At 42.9% G+C, this 15,503-nt stretch overlaps 1 protein-coding gene across 1 annotated transcript; it reads right to left on the minus strand.

The window, feature by feature from the left end:
• Positions 1–2,740: 2,740 nt before the first annotated feature.
• Positions 2,741–13,482, minus strand: sik1 (salt-inducible kinase 1). Its single transcript, XM_050048463.1, has 14 exons — positions 13,191–13,482; positions 12,491–12,695; positions 12,286–12,402; positions 9,002–9,065; positions 8,725–8,886; positions 8,202–8,326; positions 7,985–8,108; positions 7,666–7,886; positions 6,824–6,973; positions 6,619–6,729; positions 6,271–6,496; positions 5,931–6,185; positions 5,636–5,825; positions 2,741–5,525 (listed from the first exon to the last, which is right to left on the minus strand). Exons 2-14 carry the CDS (start codon positions 12,641–12,643, stop codon positions 5,006–5,008), a joined length of 2,418 nt encoding a protein of 805 aa, XP_049904420.1. The 5' UTR covers positions 12,644–12,695; positions 13,191–13,482; the 3' UTR covers positions 2,741–5,005.
• Between the last annotated feature and the right edge of the window lie 2,021 nt (positions 13,483–15,503).

The raw sequence follows: 15,503 nt of genomic DNA on the forward strand, positions 1-15,503 counted from the left end.
GTCATATGTCTCTGAACTAGAGTCCAAGTCAAGTCTCCAAGTCTCTGAACAAGAGTCCAAATCAAGTCTCAAATCCTTAAGCTAGAGTCCAAGACAAGTCTCAAGACTCTGAACTAGAGTCCAAGTCAAGTGTCAGGTCTCATGGTTGTAATGAGCGTTCATGTGCTGCATGCCATCCAGTCTGCTTAGATCACTGCATAGTCATATCTAAGGAATTCAAATCATGCACTGTATCATCATCACTCCTTCATCTGTCATCAAACAGTACCAGCATTGATTAGTTGTTTGGTATTTGATAACCATTATTATTGATTTGATTGTTCTACTTCTTTGCTGTGTTCTGTTTTGTGCTGTATGCATTGAGTTGTCTGTTTTCTGTTAAACATCAACACTGAATTTCATCCATGAAAAATGCTACAACAACAACACACACATACACACACATGCACATGTACATACATCTATAAATCAGACGTCACACAGTGTTGTTGAAAGCGTGTTAAGAACAGCTAATACAAGGTCACGTCCCTAGCGGGCAGCAGCTGATGACTGATATGTTTACGGCGTCTGTCAAATGCATGGTGTTCCTTTCACGCTGAATCCTCACAAGCAACTGCCCGAGGGTCATATGCCAAATGTCAAGCCATATGTTACATGTGTAAATGTGCACAAGTGTGTATGTGTCAGTGAGGCGGCTCCTCACAGTGTAAATCTGTACATATAGTGAACAGCAGATCAACACGTTTCTAAGTTCGGAACATGCAGTACTCCTGCAGGAATCCAAAAATTGAGTTCCTTCTCTGTCTCTGAGTGGAGATAACGAGTGAGCAGCAAAGAGGAGAGCAGCAGAGTTCGCTTGGCTCACGGAGGGTTTGGCTCCTCATTTTGCTGTTGCGTCACTTGACTCCCACGTAGCCTTTTCCTGTCAGACGTCAGACACCTGTCCGTTGTCAGTTTTATGAATAACCGGCCAGCAGGAGGGTCATCGGGGTCCAATGCATCATCACTCTGCATCACAGCGCTATCACAGGGTGCCAGTGCATCATCAGTGTTTCTCGTCATCAGTTGGAAGAGAATGAGGCGAATTTACAAGTGGTTTTTTTTTTAGCAAAATGCTCCTATACTGTCTGATGTTTCACTACATTCATTGTAAAATCTGGATCAATTAATGTGACTCTGAAACTTAAATGAGCGGCTATAAAATGATTACAAATAAATCAGTATTGAGGAGTACATGATGACGTGTAGTTTTTGGTTACTGATGTTCTAATGTTGACAAGTTTTTTATTTAAAGGGTAGATTCAGTATTTTTCCACCTGGAACCTACTTTTTTATGTTTTTGTGTTTAAGTGACTGAAGGGAACTACAGCTTTTGAAAATGGTAGAGTAATGTTCGTTTCCTTCATTTTCAGGCTGGTTTTGTGGATTTGGAGCTAAATGTTGTGCCTGGGGCACGTCGTGTATTAATGATACTCGTTACCTGGAGAGGTTGGAAAAAAATATTGAGCAAAGTGTAAGTTCAGGCAGGACACAAAGTCAAGCTCAGCTCACATCCCAGCTACATCAGTTGATCTCAAACAACCCAGTCAACTGATGGAGCAGCTGATTGATGGAAGGGAGTCAGCTGATAGATCACATGATTCTTTTCTAACAAATTGGCAAATTTCATTCAGGGTGCCTTATTTAAACTGCTCTGGCCTGCCTAGTGTTGCTGCTTCCAGCTCCTCCTTTTTATGCTGTGTCTGCCTTATCAGTGTCATTTCTGTTTGTCATTGATGCTGCTCTATTCTGTTCCAGGGATGGTCTTTGCTGCTGCTCTCCCTGCCTTAGGCTTTCCATGTAGGTGCATGGAAGGGCAGGGAGGTTTTAGGCTTTCCATGTAGGTGCATGGAAGGGCAGGGAGGTTTGCTCTCTCTGCCTCAGGCCTTCCTTATTTGCACATAGAAGGGCGGAGAGGTGTGCTCTCTCCACCTTATGCTTTCCACATAGGAAGAGGAAGAGGCTTCAGCATAGGTCCGAGGAAAGGTAGAGGGGGTCCAGAACAGAGCCATACCGCCAAATATAATACTGCAAATGGAAATAAAGTTTTCTTTGACAAAAGTGTTCCTGACTGAAGTGCATTTCTTCCCTGTTCCAAAATCAAATCCTGAAAAGTGTAGGGTTAGCTAGCTAGCTACTGAAGATATAGCCTACTGAATGTATACACATGCTGCTTTTGCTTTTTAATGATTATAACAGTGAAAAAAAGACTGACCTTGCTGTACAGGAACCAGTGAAGGGAAGCAGGGAAACTTTGCTGATATTGAACCAGCTCTGTGTCATCACATTGTGTGCAGATGAACGTTTGACTTCAGCAGAGGTCCGGGTGCTGGCAGCAGCATGGGGGCGAAGCCAAACATCGTTCATCTGCGCACACTGCGATGCCACACAGCTGGTTCAATATCAGCAAAGTTTCCCTTTATATTCATTGTCTTCTGTGGTGATCAGCAGTGATGTGGTGATTCACTTTTACACTGTGATCTGTAGCCTATAGTTCGGCTTTAGCTTCTAACTATCTTTGTCTTTTTAACCTGTTGTTGCTGCTGAGTCAGTTTGACATCCTGGATATATCCTTCAAACACAGACTGTAGACCCCTCTGTCAATATGATGATATTAAGTGATGTTAAAGTTGAGTAAAGTCATCTCCAGATGACAAGTCAGTAAATATCCAACCTATGATTGACAACAAACAACAGACAGTTTAGGAAGTGAACTTTATTTAAATAAATAGCCACATAAATAAACAATCTTTCTTGAACTAACATTCTCTCTCCTTTAACGTCTCTTCCTCCCTCCACACACACTCACACACGCACTCTCACACACACAGACATGCACATGCTCACACAGTCAAGTAACAAATCAGAAGAAAAGAAAATGAAATACTTCTTATTATCCAAAGTTTATCAAAAAGGGTAATCTTAGAGATTTGCATCGAGAGTCTTAGTGTTTCAATAATAATTTTGTGAAGTTTTTTTCATCATGAGAAACAAAAAATAAAATAATAAAGTGCAATTCTTTCTTCTGTTTTCGCAGCAAGTTCAAAGGTCAGATTTAGAGACGAGAGAGAGGTCAGAGAAGATATCAAAAGGGCCAGTAATGGAGCAGTTCATCTTTCTTTCTTCAGTGTAGCGATCGGAGATGGAGACCTCTGATCGCGGGTTTGTTCAAAGGCACAAGTGTTGGTAGTGAGTGCAATCAACCAAAAACTGTTTGGATAGAAATATCAACACTGCAAGTTTCCAACGCAGAACTGGGTTTGGAAAAACACTGCTCTTCTACGAGTTGTTTCACAGATATGAGAGGACTAACTACAATAGTACACATCTCTTGCAGCTTTCTAATACGTTGTCTGACTGCACGAATAAATCAGCTTGTTGCAGATCATTTCTATTTCTAGCCACTTATGGACAACTGAAGAGAGTTCAACTTCCAGCACAAAATGGTATTGCTATGTTCTGAATTTTTTTTTTTTTTGTTTTCTTTTTTCTTCTTTTCTAGAAAAGTACAAAAATGAATACCACCATGGTCCTGATAGTAAAAGCTAGAGATATTAACAACACGTGTAGCATCGGGATTTGGTGGCAGCGGGAGTTTTGTCTCACGGCAGAAGCTCATGAGATCATGTGAAATATGCTTGCTGACCACCGTGCTACATTTTGAGACAGCATTCAAAGTGAAAAGTCAGTAGTGTGTATCTGTGATAGATCACCCATCTCTTGTGCTGTTTCGCTCTTTGGTAAAACCCAAATTCTTCCTTTCATTTAAAGAACTACAAGCATGCTGTGTGGAGAAACAGCACTTTGAAATGCCTTTCCGCTCGTTTTCTACAGTTTCATGTTATTATGTTACAGAACTAGTACCTGTTCTAGTCAGCTAGCTAGCACAGCAAACAGACATATTAAAAGTAATATCACAAAAAAACCTCAGGCAAATGTACATTTTGACCATCCTATGTAGAGCCCCGTTCTTCCTTTGTATTTCAATGTGAAATATTGCACTGTTCCCACAGTCTTTGTTCTGTCCGTGTGAAAATCCTCTGATAATCTGTGACTGACGACTTTTTGTTAGGGGATTTTTTTTGTTACAGGTTTCCAAATTCTTGCCTGTGGAGGTAGTAAAAGCATCTATAACAAGAAGGTGCTTATCAAACGGAGGGATCCACGTATGTAAGGTGCTACCGAGCTGACTGATGTACCTGTTGTGCTTGACTCAATCAGCGAGACACCATGTTCCTTCAGTTTTGGCTGATGAGGACGTAGCAGTCTATTTGCGGCTTGAGGTAAAAGCAGCATTTGCGTAGCTATAATAATAATCTTGCACAGAAAAAAAAATAAAAATAAAAATCACAGTTTCAATACAAATCAACTCCTTCAGTGAAGCTTAGGGCACTATACTGTATGTTCATTGCACTGCTACAGAGAAATGTCTCTTCAGAAAGGCGAACAAAGTGGGAAAAAAAAGAGAGAATTTTGGTCTTCTGTCCAGTCAAGTGGAAAACATTGAGAACAGGAAATGACACAAAAAGTGTCTAAAAAAAGAATGAGGAAGCCAGAGCCTTCCTCTGTTCAGTATAATCAAAAAGTTAACTGAGACAGCATCGAAACACGTGAGAGATAACTGTATCGGCTAGTGTCAGCTCTCATTTCATTCAAGTGAGTCCATCAGGGAGCTGAATGAGTCTTTCAGTCTATTATTGCTTCTCTGGCTTTCAGATAAGAGTTTAACGCCTTGTCCAGAGTTTGGTTATTGCTTAGTCTTTAGCTTATATGATATCAAACACAACATACACCTGTGGACACATTCTCACATGTGTACCGCATGTTGTTAAATAAAGTGTCTGTTTGTCGCTTGCATCTGCTTTTTGTTCGTTCTCCTCACTCCAGCTCTGTTTTCTTCTCGGCTCAACATCAAGAGAGGATTTTTTTTTCTTCCACAGAGAGAATAATCGCTGGCCTTGATGTTTTATTTCACCATCACACAGCTACTGAGCTGCTGCTGCTGTGCGGCCAGACCCAGCTCCTGCATGTCAGGGCCTGTGCTGGAGGCCGAGCCCATGTTCCACATCGCTGGCTTCGACATGACAGGGAAGGTGCCATGTGTTGCAGACTGGGGTTGCTGCTGGAGGCCGATGTGGGGGTGAGGGTGGGTTTGCTGGCTGATGTGCAGACGAGCCTCGAGAAGGTAAGCAGCGGAGGCCACGGGGGACATAGAGGAAGAGTAGCAGGATGAGGAGGATGAGGAGCAGCCAGAGGAGGAAGTCTCCAGGGTTTGTTTCCAGGGGCCGTGCTGTAGACCCACTGAAGCTTGCTGAGAAGAAAGGGCAGAGGGGGCGGGGGTGTCAAACATGGAGGAGGAAGCAAACACGGTAGTAGGTGGAGGAGAGGGTGACTGCTGCTGGGCCAGAAAGAGCAGGGGATTCTGGGGAGGTCCAGTTTGAGAGGCTTGGACCTGAGGCTGGGGTTGGTGCTGGATCTGAAGCATCCTGGAAAACAGAGACAGAAGATCAGACTGTTAACATCAAAGTCCGACACTGCGAGCCCCTACTCAGACTGAAACAGCGTGCTTTTGTTTAATAATTTACATGTGTCTTACCTTTGCTGGTGCAGCACCTCCTCCAGCATGCTGCGGTGCTCAGAGAGAGTTGGACCCAGTGACCCCCGGCTGCCGCGGTTACAGGAGGGTGGGGGAACAACCTGCCTCGTCAGACCCTTGATCTTATTTAATCCCAGAAGCCCTTTAGTGCGTGTGTTTTTCCTCAGCTGCTGACGGAAAGCTTTGAGGCCTGTGGAAAGGCATGGGAAAGTGTTACACAATATGCCTTTGATCCGATAATGTGCACATTCTAAAAAAATCAGCGTGGATATATGACACTTTCGTGCTCCTGTACCTTGTGTGAGGGAGGTGTCAGACGCTCTGCGACCCTCTTGGAAGCTAGCAGCAGGCAGGCTGCCCTGGGCCTGAGGCAGGAGGTGGGAGGAGAGGGTCAGGGGAACTCCGGCCGGCAGCAGAGCTCCGCTTTCAGCCCCAGAGGCCAGCAGTGTTGACATGTCACCCATAGCAGCCTGCAGAGCTGGGGCTGGACTGGATGAGGATTTCAGACAGCTGTCAGACGAGGCACCATCTGAGGGACTGACCACAATACCTACAGAAACAGAACAGGGAGGAAATTAGACTCTGTGTACATGCGGATTAGCATGTGCTATTTTACACATGTACAGCATACTAACATGGAGGGTTGCACTGGTGGAAACGGGCCGACACCTCAGCCAGAGTGTGTCTGCGGGACGTGGTGGTGGGGGGGAGCAGAGGCCCGAGAGATTGTGTTGCCTCCTCCTCCTCCAGGTCTCTGGGTCGCACCTCTTCGCTGATGCTCGTCTCCAGCAGGCTGTTGGGTGAAATGGAGCGGTTCCAGAGCAGTCTGTTCAGGCTGGCCTCCACTGGAAACACCACACGCTGGAACAGATGGAGTTGGACTGTCAGAAGGCACAATAATTCGCTCTGGTCTATCTGTAGATTCTGGGGGGGAGGGTGAAGTCTTCTAACCTCTGAGCTTCTCAGGTTTTATCATTATTTACCTGAAACAATCCACCTTGGTCAAACTCCATTTCCGGGTACACTGGAGGAGTGCTTTTGGCTGGAAGTGAAAATGCTGTGCTTCTGAAGCTGTCAGCTGACTCCATGATCACCTGGAAGCAAGCACACACATGCTTTAGACATCAAGTACAAAGCTGCAGGTTAGATTAGGGCATTAAGCTCAACACACCGAGCTGGAGTGCTCACCTCTGGGCCGGTGGAGTCGGAGGTGCTCCTGGGTCTCTGGCTCCAGGTCCCACACTGGCGGCTCAGCTGCTGAGTGCGATGCTCTCTGACTCTCTCCAGCAGCAGGTAGTAGATAGCAGAGAAGTGATTGTAGCTGCTGCTCTGTAGAGACTGAAGTAGAAGACACATATTAGATTAGTGCTGTTGCCGCTTTGTTTACCATCTGTGGCTCTTAAATGCCAGCTCAAATCCATCTCTTTACAGCTTCCTTTACTGTAGCTCTTCCTCTCTGTCTTCTCTGAATGAAAGCCAGGTGTAGCTTTAGCCCCTTTCCCACTGGACGAATACCCACTAACACCCACTAAGATCTGGCTTTTGTATTAAATTGGAAAGGCTACACTTGGCTTTCGGTATTTGTTTGCTCTAGAACTGATTGCCTTCAACTGGCAGCGATGGAAATACAACGCATGGGTGGGCATGTTCATTTTAGCCCTTTTGCTGGCGGGATGCAATGACGGGCTGCCATAAAATACCGTCTGTCTCCTTCCAAACAGTCTCGAATATTGTTTAAAATTTAGTCTGCACTGAGTTTGACACAGAGGATGAAAAAGTAACCATGAAGAAACCACAGCTAGCCCTGTTTTCCGACCTGTCTGTGACGTTGAATGTGACACACCAGGAAAAAACTAAATAAAAATAAAAACAGAAAGGCGTACTCGTCTGCTGCAGTGCAGTGTACACAGCTCTAGTCTACTGGCAATGGAATAGCAGTCTGTCTCCTATTTTTAACAGGTTTTCCCATTTTTAAAAAACCTGCATGCAAGTTTTTTTAAAACAAGAAACTGTTTTTCCTGTTCAGTCACCTCGATAGTCTTCTGGCGGTCGATGCCCAGTGTGTTCATGATGCCCAGCACTGGTTCACTGTAGTCCCCCAGGTTGGAGTTGTACTCTGTCAGGGAGTGGCTGAGGGTCTGGTGGGCGGCTGTCGGGTCCGCCAGCATCCAGCGGTGCTGCTTGATCTGGGCCACGCTGATCCTCCTGGCTGGGTCCACCACCAGCATCTTACGGATCAGGTTTTCACAGTCTGGAGGGCGCAAACAGAGAATGAGTCTTTGATTCTGAGCCTTTTGGATTTAGACAGAATTAATTGGCCGTGATGTTCATGATGTGTTGTAATTATACCTTGAGACATGAAGAAAGGGATTCTAAATCGTCCCTCTGTGACTCTCTGTCTGAGTGCAGGAAGACTGGGTCCATCAAATGGAAGAGAGCCGCAGACGAGGACATAAAGCACCACACCAAGGCTCTGTGAATAAAATGGCAAAAAGGAGAACATTAGCATGAGAAGATGAACGCTTTGTTGAATAATTCTGTCTGTAATTTCCTCCTATAAGCTCACCCAAATGTCCAGCTGAGGCCCCTCATACTCTTTCCCTTCAAACACTTCAGGGGCAGCGTAAGGCGGGCTGCCACACCATGTAGACAGAGGCTCCCCTGCATTGTAGAAGTTTCCGAATCCAAAGTCTGTAAGAAATGTACAGAGAATGGTTTCGTTATACAAACTTGTTTGTTTTCTCTGTGCGGAACTCACTGGAGGGCAGATGTGTTGCCTTTAAGTGTCCTATGTCATCATGATTTTCAGAGTCCAGATCATACCCAGCATTACTTAATGATCTCTCACATAAAAGAGCAGTCTTTTAAACAATCATTTGATTCAGAATAGTTCAAGAATCCCAAAACTGTGAACACTGTCTTCAGGCAAAAATGGACAGAATACAAAAACAGTGGAAAGTTATAAGAGATAGTGTCAGATCTTAACACTGATTTCTAATAAAAACACTGCTAGAGAAAGCTGTGTGTAGTACCCACATACGCACACACACTAACAGTACAAATTCCACAAGTCGATATGGCAGACCTACCAGCCAGTTTGATGTTCATATTGGCATCCAGCAACAGGTTCTCGGTTTTTAAGTCACGGTGAACGATGTGGTGTCTGTGGCAGTAGTCCACGGCTGTCAGAATCTGCCAAAACTTCTTCCGTGCCTCATCTTCACTCATGCGGCCATTTGAGGTCAGGTGGTCTGCAGGGAGGAAAGATATTTTAGTTCAAGATCATAATTGAGACATAAATCAGAAAATCATGATCAACAGGTTTACAAGTAAAAAAAACAAAACAAATCTGAGAGCTGAACTCACCAAACATTTCTCCGTTCTTTGCATACTCTGTCACAATATACAGCATGTCTTTGGTCTCCATGACCTAAAAGAGAAAAAGACACGAGTTTAAACCAACTGGGTCAAGTTCTTCAGCTCAAGCATCTCTTGCCACAAGACGTTTTCTAACCACAAAAATCCCCGTCTCATTCTTCTCCATGTATTTGTTCCACACACACAGAACACCAACACCCTGCCTTTCCATGAAATACCCTGTTGCATAAGCCAGCCGTCAATGACTTCCTGTATGCGTTTATGTCATGTTTTAAAACAAATTTCTACCACAAACCCAGAGGGGAAATGCGTAAATGCATATCATGCACACACAGACATACTACTATCAAATGGTTGGAAATGTTCTCCCTGCAGCTGACACTAGTTGACAACACACACTAAAGAGTTGAATTTCAACCTCCCCCTATGTCTTTAATTCTAGGAAACAGAGGGACATATTCACACCGTCTGCTCACACATGTCATGTCTGGTGTATCAAAAATACCATGAGTGTAATCACTCAGTGCCTAGTGCACTGTGCAGGCCGGAAAGACGCAATTCCAGATCCTTTCCTGCAGCTCACAGAGAGCCTCAATTCCACAGAAGAGCCCTCTGGGACTGGGCAGCTGAGGAGAAAGGTTGCACAACAAAGCAATTTTCGTCAGATGACAAAGCCCTGTCTGGACAACTTTGAATTAAATGTCACTAAATTCCACTGAATGGTGAAGCTTAATTCTTTTCAGCCACTGGCCGCTTTAGAAAGCCAAGAGAAGAATGATTCAATACACAGACGCCTCCGAGCGGGGAGTAGTCTTTATCTGTGAGATAGGGCAGCTCTCTGGGGCTCTGTCACCTTGAGGTGAAGCTGACGTCACGGCTCTGAAGAACAGGCACGGCACGTCAAGGACCCTCAAACTAATCCGGGAGGAACATTAACCCCTTAACATCCATATTTTTAGGTTTTATTGGCTATAAAGTAGCTTTAATTACATTTACACTGAGTGAAATATTCAACCCAAGGCTGCAGGTTTCCATCACAAGCAAATAATTCTCATAATTCAGCCTGACATAATTGAGATTTTTTAAAAACTTTGGGATCACCACTTAAGATTTAATATACATTTCTGAATGTTTGAGTCAATTTGTACAGGCTGAAGGAACTGAAGGCTGGAGAGAGGCTGAGACAAAGACAGACGTAGAGGCTTCAATGATCTTTGACTATGAAGGAAAAATAACATTTTACTCTCATGAGACGACTGAGAAAATGGAAGCAGCAGCTGAATTATCAGGCCAAAGGGTCTCAGACCGCCGCCTGCCATCATCAAGTACCAACCATCTGACTAGCATCACCTCAGGCAACCCAAGGGCACGGAAAAATAGGCTGCATCACATGCAGACTGAGCTCATCCATGTTAGACTTCAGAGCTGGAACAGCACCTTTAGATCTGCAACGATTAATCAGTTAGTTGTCTAACTGAGAAAAGTCAAAACTCTCTGATTCCAGCTTATTAAATGTGATTTCTTTCTGATTTCTTTCTTCCTCTGTGACAGTAAACTGAATATCTGTGGGTTGTGGACAAAACAAGACATTTGAGGACGTCATTTTGAGCTTTGGGAAACACTGATCAACATTTTTCACCATGTTCGGGCATTTTATGGACCAAACAACTAGTTAGTTAGTAGATTAATTAATTTTCTGCAGTATGGATACACCAGTAGCAGCTGCCGTTTCTTATTGTAAATTCTTACTATTCTTCTTCTCACTCATTTTGCTGTTTTCTGCCACTAACCAAGCAAAGAAAAGTCTTTGCTGTCATGTTATAGCCTTGTTGTATTTATCTTTTAAAATAGATTTTAAATTTCATACCCTCAAGGTCATGTGATATTGAAAATGTTATCAAAAATCAATATTTTTCAAGGTACTGTATTGCAGTTAAAAATTCAAGTATTGTGACAAACCTATGCTACAATATTGGAATTTCTTCTCACAGACCGAATCACCCATCCCAAGTTGCATTAAAGCACCACTACACACACCAATATTATTGTTGTGTTATCAATATCCAATGTTTTTCATTACCCATGCAGTCTATAAAATGTTAAATTAGTGAGAAGTGTTCATCCTAAAGCCCAAAGTAACACATTAAACTTCTTATTTTTAACTGAGAAGCCGGAACAAGGAAATGTTTTGGCATCTTAACTTGAAATCTTAGATACATTTATTTCCTTTCCCTGGATTAATAGATTAATGGACAATTTTGTTCAGCTCTGCATGATAGGAAACACTTGAGGGGTTTCTAAGAAAATTTGTCTTATTTTGATTGAGCCCTGATTTCACAGTAAATACTGCTCAGCTGACAGGAATAATCCTCAGTGCAGAGCTGAACAAAGGGCAGAAAAATCCAGACTCAAAAAAAAAAGGAAAGAAAAAAGAAAGGGCATTGTGTGCGTGCGTGTGTGTGTGTGTGTTTGTTTGCGTGGGTGTGTGTTTGTTTGATTCTTGCCAGACTCGTGCCACAGCGCTCGCAAGGCCAGGCGAGGACAAAAAAGCGGATTCTTTCTACTAAGTCTTCAATTTGATTAGCAGTAAAGCAGCGCTTTGTGAGGGGGCCTTCACGTGACGTGCAGACACATTGCACTTGTCTTCAACAGATGCTAATTGGGCTTAATGTTCAGACCTGAGGACGCACCTTTAACCAGCAGTCTCCTGACTGTCCTCTGCTTCCCATATCTCTGCCATCTCACTTCTGCCATTATATAACTAAGAAAACATCTTGCATTGTTCCCAGCACTGACTGGTACCCATGATTATTCTCACTCTCTCTAACACACACACTCACACACACACACCCACACACAGGCAGAGGTCAAAAGGGATTGCACTAATGCTGTTGTGCTGTACTTATGATTCAATGTGCTCTGAGAGTCAGCAGCTCGCCACAAGCCGATACAAACCACTTAGATAACAAATGCTCCTTATTTCTGCCTCACATAATGGCACTGCTGCAACAATAATGAGGCACAATGCTCTGCACCACAACGCTGTAACTGAGGGAAATACAGTTGGCCCCATTTTGCAAAGCGTTCCACACCATTGCATTTTTGCTACACCCAGATTCATGCGTGCGTTCAGACCGGCTCCCTGCACTGTGAGCCGTCACAGAACCAGGCTTCAGTGTTGTGGATGTAATACAGGTTGGACAACACACTGCTGCACACACACAAACAGATGCATGAAACAAAACACTGCAGAGATGAAATATAACACACACCTGGTAGAGTTTGATGATATGGGGGTGGTTTAGCAGCTTCATAATCTGCACCTCTCTGTAAATTTTCTCCAGGTTGGAGGGGTTCAGTCTGGTCTTGTCGATAATCTTAATAGCCACCTAAAAAAATAAAATAAATTATAAACACAAATTAAAGCATCATGCATTTTAAAAAATCTGCAAAACAGTTAGGAGGAGAGGTGCTAACCTGTGTTTTGGTGACTTTATGTTTGGCCAGCTTCACCACCGCAAAGTTTCCCTTCCCCAGGGTGCGGATGATCTCGTAGAAGCCGACCTGCAGGGGTCTTCCCTGGGCAGGGCTGGACTGAGCGCCCCGGCTGCTCTCTGTCATGATCACCATGGTGCACCGGCAGTTTGGAGTTACAGCGATGGGGGTATTTTAAGGCTTGTACCTGCACGGACAAACACAATACCTATAACTTTACTGCATATTAACACAGATATATATATTTTTTTTTACATTAAATTACATTTGGCAGGTGCTTTCATTTAAATAAACTTTAAATAACAGCAGTTGATGTTTGTGGTCCGATATACATGTACTTTATCTAAGGGGAAGCAGCGTGAAAACTTTCCTGTGGGAGAAAGTCTGAGCTTACTAGTTTAGAGTCAGCGGGGTGCCCATGAGAAAATAGTTGTAAGAGTACAAATACGTATCCCTGTTCTCAAAAAGGCATTTTAATGTGTTACAGCTATAGCCATAATTCAATTACACAATGTAGGTGATTTTGTCACAATTAAATAGAAAGTAAAAGAGACTACAAATCGGCTCGACTAAAAACGAAAGTAGTTTTGGGTTTTGTAATAAAATTAGAGGATTATATAAAATAAATGTGAGGTATTAGCCTGTAGAAGTGAGTCTAAAGGAGAAAGGAGTGTCGTCTTACCTTAATAAGAGGACATAAACAACCTTTTCTCACAGTTTACACAGCTCTCAGAAGAAACGTAAACCATTCCACAACCGTAAAAGAAGAAACAACGCCAACAGGAAGTCGGGAATAACTATAGAAAACGCTCGCGGAGCAACTTTTTTCCTCCCGTTTGTCACTTTGAGTTTTTACAACAAGTCTTTCGGCCCGGGACTCGGTGCGGCCGGTGTGTGCCTGTGCGCTCCGCCGGAATGCAGAGTAGAGGGCTTCGGCACTCACAGGGGGAACTCCTCCTCCTCCTCCTTCTTCTCCTCCTTCCTCCTCCCTCCCTCAGCCACCATAACAAATTGATACCCACCTTATTAACGTCACACCCGCGTCAGAGCTCCGAGCTGGGTGCAAGGCAAGGCCGGGCTCGAGCGCAGGGCACGGGTTGCCGGGCAACCGCGCGGCTCGGGCGCACGGTGACGTGAGTGCTGATGGAGAGGTTGCTTGGAGATGGGGACGGTGACGTCAGTCGTAGAGATGTGTCACCACGTGATGTTTCCCTCTGCCGGGCTGTTGCTCGTAGGCTGCCTCGCACTCACTCGGCAGCCGGGCTGCGCGCGCGCCTCCGACAGGAACAGAAACAGGAAGCAACTGGTGATCGTCGTCAGTCGAGTTAATTTTTTTTTTTATTTGTTTTTCAGTTTAATTTTTTATGAGTACACCATTTATTTTTTTATTGTTGTTTTATTTTTTCTATTTTATTTCATTTTATTATTTTTATTTTATGTGAAAAATAATCTAAACTAAAAGGAACTCAAAATATTCGTCTCATATGCCATATGCTTTATTTAATCTGTTTCATTCCTTTCCATTGGTGTAATTCTATGCTATGCTATGTATTTTTACATAATGTATATTATATGTATACATAATATATGTATAAGTCCTATATTTTAATATTTTATCATAAAAAATAATATTAACTAAAAGGTACTCAAATATATAGTCATGTCCAATGACATATTTGTATTTCATGTAATTTATTTTCTTAATCTTTTTTTTTAATTTATGCCATTTTGCTCTGTTTTATTCTATTCTATCCTATGTAAAAAAAAAAAAGTAATCTCAATTAAAAGGCACTTTAATATATATTCATATTCATCCACACATTTGTATTCAATGTTAGGCCTATATGTTTAATTTAACCTGTTTCATTCCACCCCATTTCTGTTTGCTTTCCATTATTCTAAATGTATTATTTATTATGCATCTATCTGTGCCATCTAAAACTCAAACTATTAAATAATGAATGTGAATGAAACTCAAGTTAATTTGGTCACAAATAAATCACCAAACGGGCCTTAATTGCAGGCTTACTATGTCTAGACTACCTTTATTTTGTAAAAACTAACAAAAAAAACAACAACCCTCATTTATTTCAATTTTTTTTTTTATTAAAACATGTAAAGGTTACTGTCTGCTTCTGTCTGGCTCATGCCATATAAGAACACAGAATTATCATTATAGCACAGAATGTGCAGGGAAATCTCTCCACTCTACACAAAATAGGTGGAATTGAAAAGAGGGAGGCAGCACCTAAACACACAGAGGGGGAGCAGCAGATTGAGGCAGAAAAGAACAGACAAGACGGGGGGAAAAACAAGGGAGGGGCGAGTGCTATCAAAGAATGAGAAAACAAGTTGCACGGGATCCAGGAGGCAGTTTCGATACAGACAACGTGCTCTGCACACAACCATCCATATGTGTCCTCACATTACTGCTCTTCAACTTAAGTACACGTGATTGTTTGAGATATTTTTTAGGAGCTCGCAGCTAGCAGGGTGTGGGTGTAAGAGGTGAGGCGAACCTGACTTTCTCTGTCAATAGACTGATGCTGTAATTACCTAGATCTGCATCTGGATTGTTTGCAAACCACCAATTTAAGCTGTCAGTCATCTGAACACCTGTTATTGGTATTGATGCATCCATCAACTGGAGGCTTCATGCTGCTGATTTGTGGCTTCCTTCACCTTTTCTTCTCCCAGACTGAGCAGCGGCTTAAAGCTTATTAGAGATTTTCCTTTGAAGCTGCCATTTTGCCAATAAAGATGAGGAGAAAAACACAGTTCAGTTCATTAATACATTACCAAAGAACACAGGTGATGTCCACATGTGTTAAAATGGAGGTTAAAAGAGTCTGCGTTTTTGTTTTTACTGTGTTTTGGGGGGAATCCACCTAAACAACAAGATTCATTAACTGAAATGAGTCAAGTCAAGATGAGAACATATGCAGAACATCATGTAACAAAGTTACACACAGATGTTGGGGCTACTGGCTTAAAA

Source organism: Epinephelus moara, chromosome 7, assembly GCF_006386435.1.
Source record: "Epinephelus moara isolate mb chromosome 7, YSFRI_EMoa_1.0, whole genome shotgun sequence".
NCBI classification, from domain to species: Eukaryota; Metazoa; Chordata; class Actinopteri; order Perciformes; family Serranidae; genus Epinephelus; species Epinephelus moara.